Source organism: Zingiber officinale, chromosome 4B (genome assembly GCF_018446385.1).
Source record: "Zingiber officinale cultivar Zhangliang chromosome 4B, Zo_v1.1, whole genome shotgun sequence".
Taxonomy (NCBI): Eukaryota; Viridiplantae; Streptophyta; class Magnoliopsida; order Zingiberales; family Zingiberaceae; genus Zingiber; species Zingiber officinale.
This window is the reverse complement of record NC_055993.1, coordinates 3,569,221-3,586,309: the sequence shown is the minus strand read 5'-3', so window position 1 is coordinate 3,586,309 and position 17,089 is coordinate 3,569,221. Positions and strand designations below refer to the sequence as shown.

At 35.8% G+C, this 17,089-nt stretch overlaps 2 protein-coding genes across 4 annotated transcripts in view; one reads left to right on the top strand and one right to left on the bottom strand.

Moving 5' to 3' along the window:
* Positions 1-10,262, top strand: part of LOC121974457 (cleavage stimulation factor subunit 77-like) — a 28,326-nt gene extending 18,064 nt beyond the window's left edge. For 2 of the 3 annotated variants that reach the window (XM_042525519.1, XM_042525522.1), the window contains 8 exons: positions 540-636; positions 2,042-2,101; positions 2,351-2,503; positions 3,553-3,619; positions 3,726-3,842; positions 6,043-6,186; positions 8,738-8,956; positions 9,870-10,262. In XM_042525519.1, the coding sequence (XP_042381453.1) occupies positions 540-636; positions 2,042-2,101; positions 2,351-2,503; positions 3,553-3,619; positions 3,726-3,842; positions 6,043-6,186; positions 8,738-8,956; positions 9,870-10,042 (1,030 nt within the window). In that variant the 3' untranslated portion in view covers positions 10,043-10,262. Of the gene's footprint in view, positions 1-539; positions 637-2,041; positions 2,102-2,350; positions 2,504-3,552; positions 3,620-3,725; positions 3,843-6,042; positions 6,187-8,623; positions 8,668-8,737; positions 8,958-9,869 lie in introns of those variants that run through there. The other variant, XM_042525520.1, reaches the window with a different exon arrangement.
* Positions 10,263-10,830: 568 nt separating this feature from the next.
* LOC121974456 (SUN domain-containing protein 1-like) lies at positions 10,831-15,269 on the bottom strand. Its single transcript, XM_042525518.1, has 3 exons — positions 15,132-15,269; positions 13,600-14,715; positions 10,831-11,426 (listed from the first exon to the last, which is right to left on the bottom strand). Exons 2-3 carry the CDS (start codon positions 14,686-14,688, stop codon positions 11,142-11,144), a joined length of 1,374 nt encoding a protein of 457 aa, XP_042381452.1. The 5' UTR covers positions 14,689-14,715; positions 15,132-15,269; the 3' UTR covers positions 10,831-11,141.
* Positions 15,270-17,089: the final 1,820 nt, after the last annotated feature.

The following is a 17,089-nucleotide window of genomic DNA, read 5'->3' as shown; positions in this document are numbered from 1 at the left end:
GAATAATACCATTATGGCGAAACCTAAGCACCTTAGATTGGGGCTTGTATGATTTGTCACAAAGGGGTCAGCCTCCGTTGACACTGATCCAACTTGAGCAATTCACATCAGTATTAACAACCATGAGCTTAGGTGTGACCTGGATTTTAGCAACATAGCTTTACTTGGGGTATAATGGCAAAGTACTATTCGTGTAGTTAAACATAAACACCTAAGACCCAAGGCTTGTTGATGTTGAAATTTAGAGACACCAACCAACTTAATACTCTGCTAGGTGTAGTAGTACCTCACTGGCTTGCTGATTGTTTGAATAATGTGGATTTAAAAATGAGAAATTACCCATATAAAGCTCTTGATATTGGCAAATATGCCCAATTGGCCTTCTGAGTTCCAAAATGCCCAAATCTGGTGCATTTCACTTTTTATAGACCAAAATACCTCCACTGTTTGCATGCAATGGTACACTACCGCTGTTAAATTATACTTCTGTTGAAATTGTATATTTTGAAAAATTATCCTTATTTGGTATTTTATTACAGATATGCAGATTTTTTGTGTCGCTTAAATGATGATAGAAATGTTCGGGCTTTGTTTGAGCGTGCTTTGAGTTCACTTCCCCCTGAAAAATCTGTGGAGGTATTGAGATCATCGTTTTGCAATTTGTTAATTCCATGAAAAGTTTTATGACTCGTTGCATTTGCTGATAATGACTAGCTGAGGAACAAACTGTAAGAAATATGAGGATGCCACTATTTTGCACCTAGGCATTAACAGTATAATGTGGTTATGTTTTGCTATTATTGCGCATCTAGGCATTAACAGTATAATTGGTTATGTTTTCCCAACTGCATTTTTATATATTTGTTTAGTCATACTTCCAGCCTTCCGATTAATTGATTGTGATTGCACATATTTCTTTACACATGCCTGTGGGGAATGGGGCACATCAACTTGTTAAAACTAACTTTATCATATGTGAGTTAAAGTTTGAACGCTAAAATGTAGCACCGCCAATACAGGTTCAGATCCATTCTGGATCTACCTCAATCACCTTTGCCTTTTCTGATAATACATGTTTCATAGAATGTCTGAGATATGTTAGCCTATGGATAATTCATACCAAATTTATTGTAACCAAGTTGACATAGAGGTTACCTTGTTAGGAGCCTTGCCACTGTTTCTTTATTAGAAGGCTCATGTATCATAATCAAAGTCTTCATGTTGTAAAATTTTAGTTGAACCCTTGATGCTATATCTATATCCATTTCCTAAAATATTCCCATTTAATGAATCAGACATCATTATACCATTTTATGGCTTAGATCAATACTATTTATCTCTATTGATTATGCCACAGACTGTGAAAATGGATATGCATTGGCTGAATTGATGCTATATGGCCTCTATGTTACTGATCACCAACTTTCAGGATCTCGCTTCAGGACTGTAGTCTTACTCCAGTTATAATCATGATGAGTTTCTAGCTAAGTTGATATGCAGTGAGCCTCCCCCATCCCCACTTTCTACTTTTGGTCTTTTGATATGTGCTTAGATGTGTTGTATGATCTACATCCTACTTAGCATTGGAAGTGTTGCAACAATGCCAAGTATTGTTCTTGATCCTCCATCCATTTCTTGGGTTCTCAAGTGGATGTTTCTCTTTTCATCTCCAATTTATCACTAGCACCATACATTGAAATGTCGACACGATTCCAAAATAGTATCATTCCAATCAAAGACTGAAATATCGGCATGGCTCGAGATTTCGAACCTTGATTGATAGCACAATAGGTGAAATAAAGTTGAATAACAAATATTTCACTAAATTATTATTTAGTTGTAGAACATCATAACACTGACCAATAAGATAATTCCTAAATAAGGTTACTGTTCATGTGACTTGTCTGATATATTTCCTATCTACTGACCTTTAGTTGACTTTGTTTCATTGGTTGCCTTCTCCATCGTTCATTTAATATAGTTTGTGTTAAATTAGTTATGCCTGTGCTAGACTATATCTCTCATGGACACTGATATTCAGGTCTGGAAAGGATTTTCCAAGTTTGAGCAGACATATGGAGATTTGGTGAGCATGTTGAAGGTATGAGCTGATTCATTATTTTTATAAGGTGTTGATGTATTCAGGGCTTCAGAAATACTTTTTGTTTGGTTGTTGTAACCTGGGTTCTTTTTCCCCTGTAAACTTGATCCATCTGAGCATCTGCAGCTTTTACATAAATCAGTTTATACTAACAAAGCAATCTGGTCAACATTATATCTACTTTTTGTTTGTGTTGTATTAGATTTTGTATTTTTAAGTATAATAAGGGTTTGGACTCCATGAATACAGGTTGAACAAAGAAGGAAGGAAGCCTTATCACAAATGGTTGAAGAAGGTTCGCCAGCACTGGAGAACACTCTGTATGATGTCATTTCACGTTACAGTTTTATGGATCTATGGCCCTGCTCATCAAAAGATCTTGATCATCTATCAAGACAAGAGGTAAATGATTTTCATTGAGTTTCCTTCAATTGTAGAATCGAGGGTTGTCTGGTTCTACTCATTAAAGAAAAGATGCTAGAATCCTTGAATCTTTAGAGAGAGACAAAAGGAAACCAGAATCATGCCCGTTAAAGTCACAGACGCTCAAGGAAAAGGGGAATCTGTAGAGAAGATACAGAAAAGGACACCAGAATTGTGCCTGTTGAAGTCCTTTACTCCTAATGAACATGAGGTATTATAGAAGGGTTAGGTCTAGGTGTCCAACCAATTTCACAATGAGGGTTACATGTCTAGATGCATGTTAATTGTTCCCTTTCACATTTAACATGTCATAATACAAACCTCAAGGGTTGATCACCCTTACTGCAAGTTCAAGAGCATTGGTTGAAGTAGGAGTTGAATGTGATTTTTGTGCAACAAATCTGCCCCTAATTATGATTTATTCGACATCCAACAAATTCATACTGAAATGATGCAAAAGTGATGCTTGTTTTCAGATGAAGCAAGACCGTAATGTGGTAGTGGAATTAAATCTGACATTAATGGTCGTTCCTCAGGTCCGACAAAATTGGTCCGAGCATGATTGTCCCCCAGGTCTGACATATTAGTTCAAGCATCATTGGAATGAACATCATCTCTATTGGTATCGGTCTGCGAGTCTTGGGTTTTGCTTTACAGATCAATATTTTTGGTGAGATTAGGAGCTTGCCTGTCTGAAAAAAAAAACTAAAACTTGATGCTTACTTCGAAGAAAACAAAAGTGATATTCATCCACGATGATTAGTATATATGGCTGCTTGAAAGAACAATATCTAAGGATCCTAGACCTTGGTTAGATTTTCGATGGAGTCTTTTTAATCTTATTGCTTATTTTATCCTTGAGTTAGAACAATCACTGTGAGTTTATTAATTTCTTTAATTTTATGTATATGTTTGTTTGCTGTTTCCTGTGAAATTATGTCTTCTTCAATTAATGTTTTCCTCTATTTGTCCTTTTTTATATAAAAAAAGAGAATGATATTTCATGGAAATTCTTATGATATTTCCAGTGGCTCATGAAAAACATCAACAAGAGAGTTGACAAGTCAAGTTTACTTAATTGTGTTAATATCACTGGTACACATTTTTTTGCTCTAAACATTAGCACTTATAATTTGCCTTAGGAAGCTTTATATTCATAACATTTGGATGAAGTGGAAGTCATTGTCACTGTATGTCATAGGTGGAGACAAGGTTTCTGCTGGACTGACAACAAATTCGAAGTCGCTGCCACCGTCTTCAAAGGTTGTTTATCCAGATACCTCTCGAATGGTTATATATGATCCAAGACAAACTCTAGGTAAAAGTTGTCGATGTACTGTATTTTGGACAAAAACATTTCCATATAACTGAATTGGGCTTCATGGTTTCCTACACCTCGGGTAGGATCAGTGGTTTCTGCTACACCTTGGGTCAGATCAGTCGAGATATTCGTTAGAATGGAGCATTGATTACAATTTAACAGTCTAATCTCACCTCATAAATAACAATTTCATTCACCATAGAACCAACATATTTCACTTGATATGATATTACTTTACAATGATTTTAATGTAATTGAGCATGATTTTAGAAATTTGAGTGACATTAAGCATTCTGGAAAAATACGGCACTCTTTGACTCTTCTATTTCAGGTTCCTTCCTCCTTGGTTCCTCCTCCCAAGTGATGCCCCTATACCATCTCATACCAACATAGTAAATCAGTTGGCACCATATCCATCTTGTCTAGTCTAGGCATTGAAACCCCTACCTGGAATGAGACTTAACCTTGCAATTCTGCATGTTTTCTATTATAACTTTGTTTAATTAATTTATTTAGAGAAGATCTATCCTGATTATTGCATTTGAGCTAAGTTAGGATTTCTAATCTGATTTGGCTGTGAATAAATCTAGTTCCTATGTTATTCCAGTCGAAGCATAATTTCTTTGTCTTTTAATAAAATCTTAGTGGTAGTACAAACACATATTAATCCTTTTAAATTGTCAATTTAGCAATATGTTTAATTTAAAGAGCAGAGGCTAGAAATCCTACTTTTCTCTAGTTAATAACTTATCAAAACCTATGTTTCATTGGGTTGTGTGTTACAGTGTTAGGATCCAAATTTGTGGACCTCTTGTTGTTTCTAGGTTTGATCTTGATCTTGAAAATTTTGAGGGCTGCTGCCCCCTTCAAGATCAAAATTTTGGCATAATTCTACACCAGCATAACATGATTATCCTAGTGATTCTGTTGTCACATGGTATGGGTTGTGCCAACTAAATTGGTGTGGGATGTCTTCATTTGCTTTGATCAGAGTGGAATCAAAGAAGCATCAAACCATCCTCGAGGCTAGGATGGGGATGCTAGGTCTATTTCTGATGGAATTAAATCAAACACTAACTCTCAATTTAGCATTTCTATTGAGTTGGAACTCCGTCACTGTTAGTTTCACTAATTGTCGTATCTGCATTGATTGCATCATTTCTTTGTGAGTTATACACTCTTGCTTGAGCATATTCTAAGCTTTGAAGGAATGAGGTATACAGTAATTTGGGTCCTCAAGTGTTAGTGCTTGAACCAGTTTGGTCCTAGATCTGAGCTGTCACTTTCCTTTGTTGAGTTGTGTTAACACATGGTACAGGCGCTGCACATGTCTGCGTCCAACTGGCACCATTTACAGAAAGGAAGATGTGGTATAAGAGGAGTGAATTTCTTGTTTTAGAAGGTCACCATCCTTTTTATTTTCTTCCCTCTCCTGTTAATTTCATCATCAGGTAGCCACTGCTAACCTAAAGAAAGGCTCTGCAGTGGTGTCACATTCTGCTACATCTTGGCGTGGGAAATGAAAGGTACCATATTGCACGGCATGGGTGAGATGACATGAAAACTTTAAATTATGATTAGAAAAGAATGCTATTACTCTCGTGCAAGTGTGTATGTATATAATGTCCCAATATAATAATTAATGACTAAACGATGTGTGACTTAATTATTATTATAACATTCTCAAGCTGGAACATAGTTATATGTCACGTACATCTTGTTGCACAAAATAGAATAGAGATATTTAATGAAGAAATCATTCGAGCCAAGCTTGAAGAAGGGACAACATTAATGCAGCTGTTAAGAGACTTAAGTTGTGTGACACACTAGATTAAAGCTGATGGCTTGATTTGTCTCTTAAGAAGAGTAAAATGTTCTTCCTTATCTCCTCTTAAACTCGGATACCTGAGGAACTTGAAGTTTGTAAGGGCATTCAATTGACTACGGATGAGACTACTTCTGGAACCTTTCTGATATTCAGATATCCCTTGGACCATATAGAAGCTGATTGCACTTGGCATGCAATAAACAATTAATTTCCTGGTTTTGTTTATTATGAACTTCAGAATTGCCTATCCTAAATTCATAACTGCACATTAAATTTACTTGATTTACAAGATAGAAACCTGGGAATTCTTGGATGGCTGTCATTTTTTTTTTTAAAAAAAAACTTTCCTGACTCTTTCAATTGTTACAGGATCTGAGGTTCCTGCATCTTCCAATTCAACACATACCTCTGGTTTACCTCCTGCTGGTAATAGTACAACTGCAGTCAGTGACATTCTTAAACTAATCTCACCAGTGCTGGCCACTTTTATCACAAATTTGCCTGTTGTTGAAGGTACCTTAGTCTTTTGTTTGTCATTTAACTAGCATATCGTGACATTCTCAACTTTTGTTTGTTACATGTTTCCTCCTTGGTTGATGTGTGCTTGCTTGTCCATGTTTGTCATGTAACAGTGCTTATTGCAATAGGTATATAAAAATTTCTTTTAGACGCAAGTTCTGGATCAAAATTGAAAAATAGTCAATGCAGAAAATTTAATTTATCTTGATGTCCAATTGAAACATGTGTGTGTGCGCGCGCGCGTGCGCGTGCGTGCGTGCAAATGTTTCTCGACAATTCAACCTCCTCTCTTTTTTTTTTTCAGACTTGAGATGCTGTCAACATACTTTCTGCTTTCGTTGCACATGATCTTGAAATATATACCATTTATATGTCAGGGGGTACCCATGCTCACAATCTTTGTGCTTTTGTTGCACATGTACTTGTAAAACGGGATTGTTGTCATACAATATCTGATTGGTGGCCCAAAACACTTTGGAACAATTTGAGAAAATAATTGTATTTGGGTACTTTATTATTATTTTTAGAAAAGGATGCATTCCTAAAAAAACTCCCACCTCATACCAGAGATACTATGAAAATTTAAATTTTTAAAAGAAAGAAAAAAAAAAAGAAATAATAAACTGCAGATGAAAGACATTGGAGATTCAACACCTACATTTATCAGAGAAAAGAAAGAAAAAGATGAAAAATATATAAGCAAAGAGAGAAAGAAAGTTCTGACATATTAGGAGATGTAAGAGAGAGAACTATCTTCTAGCAGTCTAGCTAATGGTTTGCCATTCTTTCTTAACCTCCACTATTGCCATCCATCCCTAGCTCATCAACCAAATCTGGAGTTCTAAAATCTGAATTATCGCCTAATTCTCATCACTTGCCTTTATCCTAAACCTCATAGGCCTGTTTAGATTATTTTTTGTTTGATGCCATTTATTGAATTTCCAAGCTAATTGTTTGTCATAAACTTCTATGACAATCAAACTAGGGCTGAAATAGCATATCCAACACTCCGCAATCAAATTAGTATATAAGCCCTACTAACATGGCCTACTATATCAACATCATTAATGCTTAACAAAACTATCATGTATTTTGTTGAAGAGGGTAAAATTTTCAGTATCAATTAGTAAACATAACAACTTAAAAAAAAGCATGTAAAAATATATTCTTGAATAATCAACACATTCTCTGGGATTGCAACTAAATTATACATGATATATCATTGATTAAGGAAATTATCAGGAAACCAAAAACAGAATGAATCAACTCAATAAGATATAAACATCCGGTTATAAGTCTGCGTCACTAGTTTAATTATCAGATAATTTATTAAACCTATACATCACAACCCATGACACAAACCTAAGAATTTTCTGGACAGCCCTCTATGGATCCACATGCGCCAGCCACTATTCCAAAGGCTAGTAGTCACCTGTGATTTACCTCCGTGTTGGCCATGGCACAGGTTGGCGGGGGCCTTTTGCCAACTCAATTGAAGCACAGAGCTTTTCCAAAATTTGATTCTTTTGATCTCCTCCCAGCTCTGCTGTTTCTTCCTTGTGTATTCATGCATCAATAAAATCATCCTTTATTTTTCTTGCCATTGTGTGAGAGACGGGATAAAGATCTTTCAAGAACAAATAACTCTGGTGGAAAATTCTGGAAGATCTTTGTGTCAATTCAATTAAAAGCATCTCGGTTTCTTCTGGCTTCCAACATCTGTTCTGTTCAGGTATTTCATGGATTTGAATTTGTCAGTTTGGTGGCATGACCAGCTATGTCTTCAATGCAAACAATTTTTTTTATAGAATATTCCTCATCAAGGGATGTCTCAGTTTTCTGTTTTGGAATCTAATTGTAAAGAATCTAGTTGTAATGTGTCTTCTGTTGGTTTAGCTGCTACCAGATCATCTGTAGCCATCTGTGATACTATAAACAACCAAACATCAATTGAACCTGTTATAACTCTTGCATCACCTAATCAAAAACCAACATCAACCAAATAAACCTGCAAGACTAAACTGAACCGCAATCAATTTTGCATATAGAAACATCTCACTTTTTAGCAATTCACTTTAAAATAATCATTTTACTGAACCTCATTGTTTGTGAATTTGTTCATCGTAGCTCTTATTGAGTCAATCTGCAATCAATCATTTCTTCATACTTGCTGGTGTGTGTCGCAGTCTGGTCATCAACAAAGAAATGCAATATCTGCTTAAGTTTGCAAATTAGCAACTTACAGATCAATATTTATAAGTTTAATTTCACAAGTGTTGGATATCCTCCTCACCTTGGACTCATGTCACAGCATCCGTTCTCGAGTTTCCTTATATTTTGATTTTATGCTGCTATCCTACGAAATTTTATTTCTTAGGACAATGGAAACTTTGTTTAGGGATAGTGATTTGTGTCCTTTTGTTGGTTATAGAAGTGCTGCCTGTTTCATCCCAGCTTAAAACTGCATTTGTCAGGGTAATACTCTAAATAAACTTCCATATTTCCTAATTATAACTATTTTATATGGGACTTCAACTATTGGCAGGCCCACTTCCAGATATAGACGTTGTTTTATCTATTTTACTACAAAGTCCTACACCAACAACACGGATTGGAAAACCAGCAGTTTCTCTTCAGCAAATGCAGGCAGGTCCAGGTCCTAGCACAAGTGATCTTTCAGGCTCCACCAAGACACGGATGAACAATGGGCCATCCCACAAGCTTCCCAGAGATGAACAGTCAGGCAAACGAAAATATCTTGATAGTACGTCTTTTTGACCTTGCCCTAGATATTTTTTCCTTTTGTTTCATAGTTTAATATAGGGTGGTGCTTTTCCTATGAGGAGGAAACAAGGTAAATTTTTTCATGGGTATTTTTTCTTAGTTTATTTTGTCAAAAATAGAGTAAAGGAAATGACAGGATTTTTTTCCCAGATATCCTCTACATGCACTGGAAAAAATTTATCAATGTAAATCTATTTTCATTATTGTTTTTTATATTTAAATAAATAAAATTTTAAAAATTATGTGAGGGATTTCCCAGAGTTCTTTAAGGCCGAAGCACTCTGGGATTCAAATTATGTTTTTTTAAGATATGTTGTGGCATACTTTGTTCCCTTCCATTGCACGTCTTTCCAAAGCTATTTTTCTGGTGCAGGAAGTGCACTGAGAAAGTAGTTCAGATCCTCTGTCCCCATTTCTCTCTATCCCGGTGTCCTATTACCGATCGGACGGATCAGATTAAATCTCAAGGCATCATGACATTTTTAAAATATGTGCAGTATCCTCGTGAAGTGCAAAGCATCCTTGAGATTTAATTTGATCCGTCTGATCGACAATAGGACACGGGGACAGAGAGAAATGGGGACAGAGGATCTAAACTGTTGAGAAAGCTGCTTGTACAGTTTCAAAACTAGCTTCTTGTTGATTTAAAGGCATATCTTTGCTGTAATTGTAACTAAATCAATAGAGTGGGGTGGCATGTAAAAAAAAAGGCATATTGGTTATTTTAGTCATCCATCCAACACATTCATCCTCAATGCTTCAACTTGGACTAAGCTTTATGTTGGTGTTGAAAAATCTTATTTGGCGAACAAATCCTGTGTATTTTGAACAAAGTCTGCTTAAGTTTTTTTTACCACTCTTTTATAATACCTATTGACATGCTATTTCTCTAGGGCAAGAAGATGATGAGAGCACAACTGAACAGAGCCGTCCACTTCCAAAGGATGTGTTTAGACTGCGGCAAATGCATCGAAGTCGAGGTCTGAGCACTTCGCAGACAGGATCGGCAGCTTCTGGTGGTAGCGCGTTCTCCGGCGAGCCATCTGTTAGCATTAGTAATGATTGATCATTTTCAGTCCCTTACTAAACATTGTCATACTTGCACTCCACTAGATAACTTAAAGGCAGTATAAGATGATGTATGACTCGCATTGATGTTGTATATCTGTCTATTTATCTTTCTAATGTACGGGTGGCCGGATGATTCTAAAGGTCACTTTGGATGGAAAACCAAAGATGGTTGTTGTAAATCAACATATTTAAATATAATTTTGTTTTTACTCTCACCTAGAAATTGTAAAATTTCTTCTTTTTTTTAAATCCTATTTGACTTTTCGACCCGACTAATCCTAGAGGGGTTGGGTTCTACGAGAAATTTGAATCCTCCTTGCATGAGTTTTTGTGGTATGTATCTTGCACTGCTTCGGCATGGTTGGCTAATCAAATTCCATAAATTTTAGATTGGCTAGTGCAGTGTTTCTAAAATTGGTTGGTACACTGCTTTATGAAAAAATAGTTATGATGGATTTTGCATCAACAGTTCGTGGAATTTTTAATTTCCATAAATGTATTAACTCATTTTTTTTTTTTTGCAGAATTGATTTATAAGATTTAATTTTCAACTGAGGTAGATTTTATAAGAACACAAAACAGGGAAAGATTTTACTTCAAAACATGTTCTTTGGACCTATTGTTTGTTTCCAAAACTCTTTCCATTTAATACGTTGTACTTGTTTGTATTGAATGTGCATGGAATTGTTCTAATCTCTTGATCAATTTATTTCAATAGTTGTCTAAGAACATATCCTTGATTTTGACATATAAAAAGAAAACAATATATCGTACCAACAAGCATAAATAAGGAACAGCTTTTATAACGACAAATCATTAGAAATATTAGGTTCAAATTTTGGTGCACTCAATTTCTATCCAAATTGGACAATCAAAACAGTAGATAACCTAAATGCAAAATAAAACAATTTGTTATCGCACACAATGTGCACCAAGATGTACAGATAAACTACAGTTAGTCAGTCTGGCAAAACCAAAGACCAGACTTAAATGACAAAAGGGCAAAAAGCTCACCCTCTCTAAATGCCACTGCAACAATTCCATCGATTGTGTATGACATCGTTCAGGGTGACTGCATCCACCTCTGGAAGAAGCTAAGAGGTGAAGATGGGCTCATGACCGTGCACTCTCAACCGGTAGATGCATGTATGACTCGTGTTCCCATGGTTGGAGGTGAAGTCAAATCGAACCATGTTAATCACGCCCGAGTTGGTTGCCTCGATGTTGAAGGTTTGTGCATTGCTCTTCTCTAGGTCATAGGAGAACTCAGTTAAGGTGACAACGTGCCTGGCGTTACTAGATAGTCCAACATCGGACGATTCAAACCAGGTAGATATTCGACAATCTTTTGGGGCACTTGACCTGTCGTAGGCCACACTCTGCATATCATACATTTAAGGAGATATGTCAATGTCTCAGTGAAAAAAATCGCTGCACACATCAATGAGTTTAAATGAACAAAAGAATTGTATGATGAATAATGGAATTTACAATCTTCAGAGGCCAAGAAAAATCCTAGTATTTTCTAATTTATTTGAGAAGAATAAAAGGTGAACATTTGAATAATTTACCAAATAAAAGCAGAAAATTTCCCCCTAATAATTCTAGGAAAACATGAGAGCTAAATGCTCAACAATAATTTATTATAAAGGTGAACATTTGAACTGACAACTAAAAAAAAAACACCCTTAACAAGGTACGAGAATAGTCAATATGAAAACATGCAGTCCAATCATTTTCCTGTCAAGATCAAAAGTCAAACTCAAGAGAAAAAAATTGGTACCACATTAGAAAAAAGATCAAGAAGTCGGCTAAGTATTTGTGGTTACTAGTAATCTTGACATAACTATCAAAGCTAATTGCACGTTTTATGAGCATACTCTCCGACCTAATGTCTCATTTGAATTCAAATACAGGTAAGACATTTTTCAAAAAGAGGAAAATGAGAATATCAAGAAACCTTCTTTCTTTTAATTAGAAAGCTCATTATAAATGTAAACTGAAATTTATCAGCAATTTATCCATCTGCTTGCCCTGTTATGCATCCCTTGCATCAAGAAAATTTCTTTCCTTCCCCATCCATTCCCTGATTTCCCCACCTCTCCCCCACCTGTTCTTCCCTTCTTATTTCCTCACCTTATAAGAAATTCCTAAACAGGCCCTAGTCAAATACCCTAGTAACAATTTTGTTGGAGAAAGAGAGTTGTTGACAATAAGAAATTGTTTCAGACATTGTAGCTTTTTCAATTTAACAGAAAGGCTTGATATTATATTTCTGATCAGCAAGAGCAAATACTGGACTTGGATATTGCATAAAAAAAGGAAAATTAAAATAAAATCATGATACATATATTATCTTAAGTTATTTCAATTTATTAAGTTGGGCAAACAGATGACAGAAGATTTTCATATAATTCAATCTAGCATATGCTTTTGCTCAATTTAGCCAAAAAAAAAAAAAAGGTGTGAAGCATGCAAGATAACACATACAATGAGATTAAAGGTACTTGAGCAATTATTCACCTGCTTGGTCCAGGTGAAATGAGGCAAAGACCAAGCTCAGCTACCTTTGCGTAGGCACTGCTTATTCAAAGAATGCCAAATTGCATGGGTTGAGGTGTGGATTGAGTAGGCCCTAAATTTGCCAACCATTTTGCCTAGTTCTCAAAAATTACCCTTTTCCATAGCAAAAGGAGTCTAAGAAAATGCACCCACATTTCTTCTCTCAAATTTGCTTAGCGTATCAATTAGGTTCCAACTTCCCCAACAGTCTTCACCTATAAACACAGCATCTCCTGCTTGTTGAAGGACATACAACTAGTTCTTCAATCAATAAGCTTTGACTCTAAAAATTGTGAGCACACTTGGTAGGCTAGCTAACTTCATCATTACTAGGTCTAATAATATAATAATATATAGTAAATTGATAGGAAGTTAAGTTTCTCTGCTAGTAAATCTAGAATTGTGTTACTGTAATCAATTTTCTATCTATTGCTAGTGTTATTTAACATTTTCTGTTTATTGAGAATATTTAATTGTAAATATAGACTGCCTTGCTACTGTCAGATGATGACCTGATGTCTCATCCACTGTGGAACTTGGAGCCTTGGAATGCCAAGAAAATTTAATAATTGACTGGGAAGCTGCCTACTCTCTTTGGAAAGCCTGACGTAGTGTCATTGTCATAAAATAACATAGTAGAATCTCAAGTGTGTATGAGAGCCAATTGTACCCGGAAATTGTTGAAAAATGTTTAATTTGTGAAAATTGAACAATGTCAGCATTGATAAATGAATGCAGATGTGTCTTAATTTCATAAAGTTCTAAAATATGTAGGATAGCATATCAATCGTTTACACCTACATCAATCTTATCAATGTGATCTTATCATGTCAATCTTAATAATAGCACAAAATTAAAACCTAGTGGCATACAAAACTTGGAGAGAGATATAGGAGCATCATGTTGACTAGTTGTGGGAATAGAAAAGCCACCATGAGCATAAAGACAAAAGATTGAAGCAGGAGCAAATAAAAGAAACAGAGAAAACACCTTTGCAACATGCTCCAAAGTGACTGCCTCAGGAATTATCTCTGTTCTTAGCTTAATCTCAACAAATCCACTGCTTCCTAGCAAAGAAAAACACTGTCCAGGTTCTCCAAAGCTTGGAGCCAACATCTTATGTGAATTAGCATGATCTCCATTATGCCCCATAACACTAGAACGCCAATTGGTACCTTTACTGTAGGGTGTTGAGTGCCTAACCACCTTAGCCCCACCAGACGCCAAAGCATAATCAACTCTTCCGAGCCCATCAGCTGCATGCTTTTCTATCTCTTTCTGAACAATGTCCCTTGCGATAGCCCTAATTTGATCCAAATCAAGGATTTTACTTCCATCATCTACATTCTCACTGTTCTTTAAATCATTGATGAGTTTCTCGAATTCTTCTCTTGAAATGAGACCCATTTCTTTCAACTCACCCAAAGACTTGTCCAAAGAATCAGTTTTAGATTCCAACTTTTTGAGTTCCTCACCAAGGAATGCTCCTTTGATTTCAATTTGCTTAACAAGTTCTTTGGTCACCATGCCAATCTCACTCCCAATTTTCTTGTCGACTACATCTAACTGGACTTGTAACATCTTGGCAGTCTTCTTTAAAGATGTCTCCACTTCTGAAATTTTTCTTTCAAACTCCAAAGCAACAAAAGGAGAGTTAGCATTATCGCTAGTGTTGTAAGCCCATCTCCAAATAGTCTGTCCCAACCACAAAAGTGAAGCAAGAAGCAAACAATTCTTGGTAAGAACACTCAGAACAGTCTGCCACTTGGCCTTTTCAGGCTTCTGTACAACTCTTCTGTGTCGTGGAGAAATTGTGGCTGAAGCAATCAGCCCTTTCTTCAACTTGGAATAGTCTTTCGTTCTCTCAATCACAGATTCTCCTTTTATTGTATGGCTCAAATCCTTCCCACTCAAAGCTCTATTTACTCCTTCGGTAAGACCATCAGTGGTTAATCTCTTCTCCACAACTGCCATTGTTCTCCTCCGTGTATTTGGTTTGCTATTTGTGTCTAAACTCAGAGAGGTACTGTCGTTAGAAACTGGCGATGCTGCAGCCGCTCCGGCAGTGGAAGCAGACATGGCTTCTTTTTGGTACTCGTTCAATCACTCAAAAAAGAAACAAACAAACAGAATCTCAGAAGCACAACCCAAAAATTCAATACAAGAGAATCCATCGACAAAACCCCATTGGGCTTGTAATCCCCGGGAAGTTAGCAAGAAAGATGAGAAGATGATATACAAAAGCTAAGAATCTCACACAAGCACCGATAACCAATGACGCAAAATTCAGGGGTAAAGATATAGTTCAGCCTGAAATCGATAAAAACCCACATCAAAACGCGATCTTTAACAGAAATCAAATATACTAGCAAATCAAACAAAAGTTGTCACGAAAAGCACCAGTTCCAAAATCTAATCTTCCGCAACCCGAAAACCTAACGAAAGAAATATGCTTTTCCGCAGATCTAGCGGAGCAAAATCGAGGAAAGAGCGGCAAGAACATGATCAGTAACAGGGATTACCTAGGGTATCAGAGATTACCGAGACGCCCGCTCAGGCAATCGGCGGCCGCCGTCTTCCGCAGCAACTAGGCGGTTCGTGGTCCAGCGGCGGAGCGACAAAAGTCAGAGAGCAACGTCGATTTTAAAAAAAAAAATCGCATATTTATTCCCATACCCTATAATTACCCGTTTCGTGGTTCGATACGGCGATGTGTCCCACATAATGGGTTCGCTACAGTCCAAGAAAAAAATAACTGCTTTATCGCTGGGCACAGGAATTGACCCTGAAGTAACCCGTCTTTTGGTTGGACGACCAGTGGACCTAATGCGAGTCATTAAGAAGAGGAATAGTTGCCCACGAAACAATTTTACAGAAAATGTTTATCGCATTAAAAAGAAAAATAAGTAAGAAAATTGATATTGTTTAGTATGATATGAATGAGATAAATAGATTATCAATTATTAATATAAATGGTCAAAATATGAGGAAAGATATACTCAACATTTTAAATTTCGACCTAAAACTTCATGTAAGCGTCCGAGTGAACTAGTTAAATCTCTAAAAGCAGTTTGATCCATGCAACATCAAGATTCTCCGTTGACCTGTTTAGGATCCAGTGCAATATTCAAAGACACGAGCATCCACTGACCAAACTTATATCTTTCTATTTAATTTGTGAAATTCATATTTCAAGAACTTGATTTGAAATGTTTCTGAGAACCCTAAGGTAATTCGTGAATTTTGACCAAACTTTATTATAATCCTATAATGTCTAGAATGTTAAATTTTTGATATGGTCTAAACTAGAGAGTCCTAAGAAATTTTTAATGATGTTGATAAGTGAGTATGATAGTTCTAGGCTCTTTAATTAGCTTGTGTCAAATTGTCTTAATGTTGTTAAAATTTCTAAACCCCACAACTCTTAATCTAAGCTTAGAATTCAAATCTAAGGGCATAATTACATTCAGAAGGTTATTAGGAGTCTGATGATCATTCTGAGCTTTCTAAAGCCATCAACAAATTTATGACCAAAAGTCATTGATGACACTATAATGTTCAGAATTTTAATATTGACATGTTCTAAACTAGAGGAGTTCTAGGAATCTTTTGGTGATGTTGATGAGTAAGTATAATAGGTCTAAACCTTTTAATGAGATTGTCTCAAGGTTGTAAAAAATTTTAAACTTGCATTTCACAAAATTAGAATGTGAAATCCAAGTCTGCAAGCGTTGTTACAATCTCATAGAAGTATAATGATTCTAATTTGAAGTAAAACTCAAGTTTAAGGTTATTAGTGAGTTTTGCTTATGAGCCTGCAATATCTAAAATTTTTAAATATTAATAGTGTTGGTGAGTAACAATGACAAATTTGTTAATATATGATAAATTATTATTATATAAGGGTAGATTAGTCTTTTATTATTATTTTATTGTCTATTTATATTTCCTTTTCTTTTGTAAACTTAAGTTTCTTGGTAATACAATTTCCTAGCCTCCTTTTGCAGTTATCTCTTTCTCTCCTTAACTTTGTGTTGTTTTTCACACTCTATTTGCATTATTTGTTTTGCTCACATGGTATTAGACTCAATCCATCTCCTCATCTCCTCTTTTGGTGAACCGTAAAAATAATTTTATTTTTGAAATTCTTGATGTGACTATAGAAGAATTGTATTTTCTTGAGTTTCAACCGTTGGATCATCTTGAAACTTTGAGAGAACTTTCCTCATATCTAGAGCTACATTTGAATTGTGGAGATCAGATTTTGAGTTTTTTAAGTTCACCTGACGACTAAAAAACATGACAATTGATTTTGCCATCTCCATGGAAATTCGGTAGTCAACCATAACAACGATTCCTTAAATACGGAGAACCCAACATGACAGCAGCATTTTCTCTTACAGACTCTGGAGTGACTCAATCATCCAATGCCATAATCGCTGTTCTTACCGAACAGTTTCAAAAGTTTCTTGCATCTCAA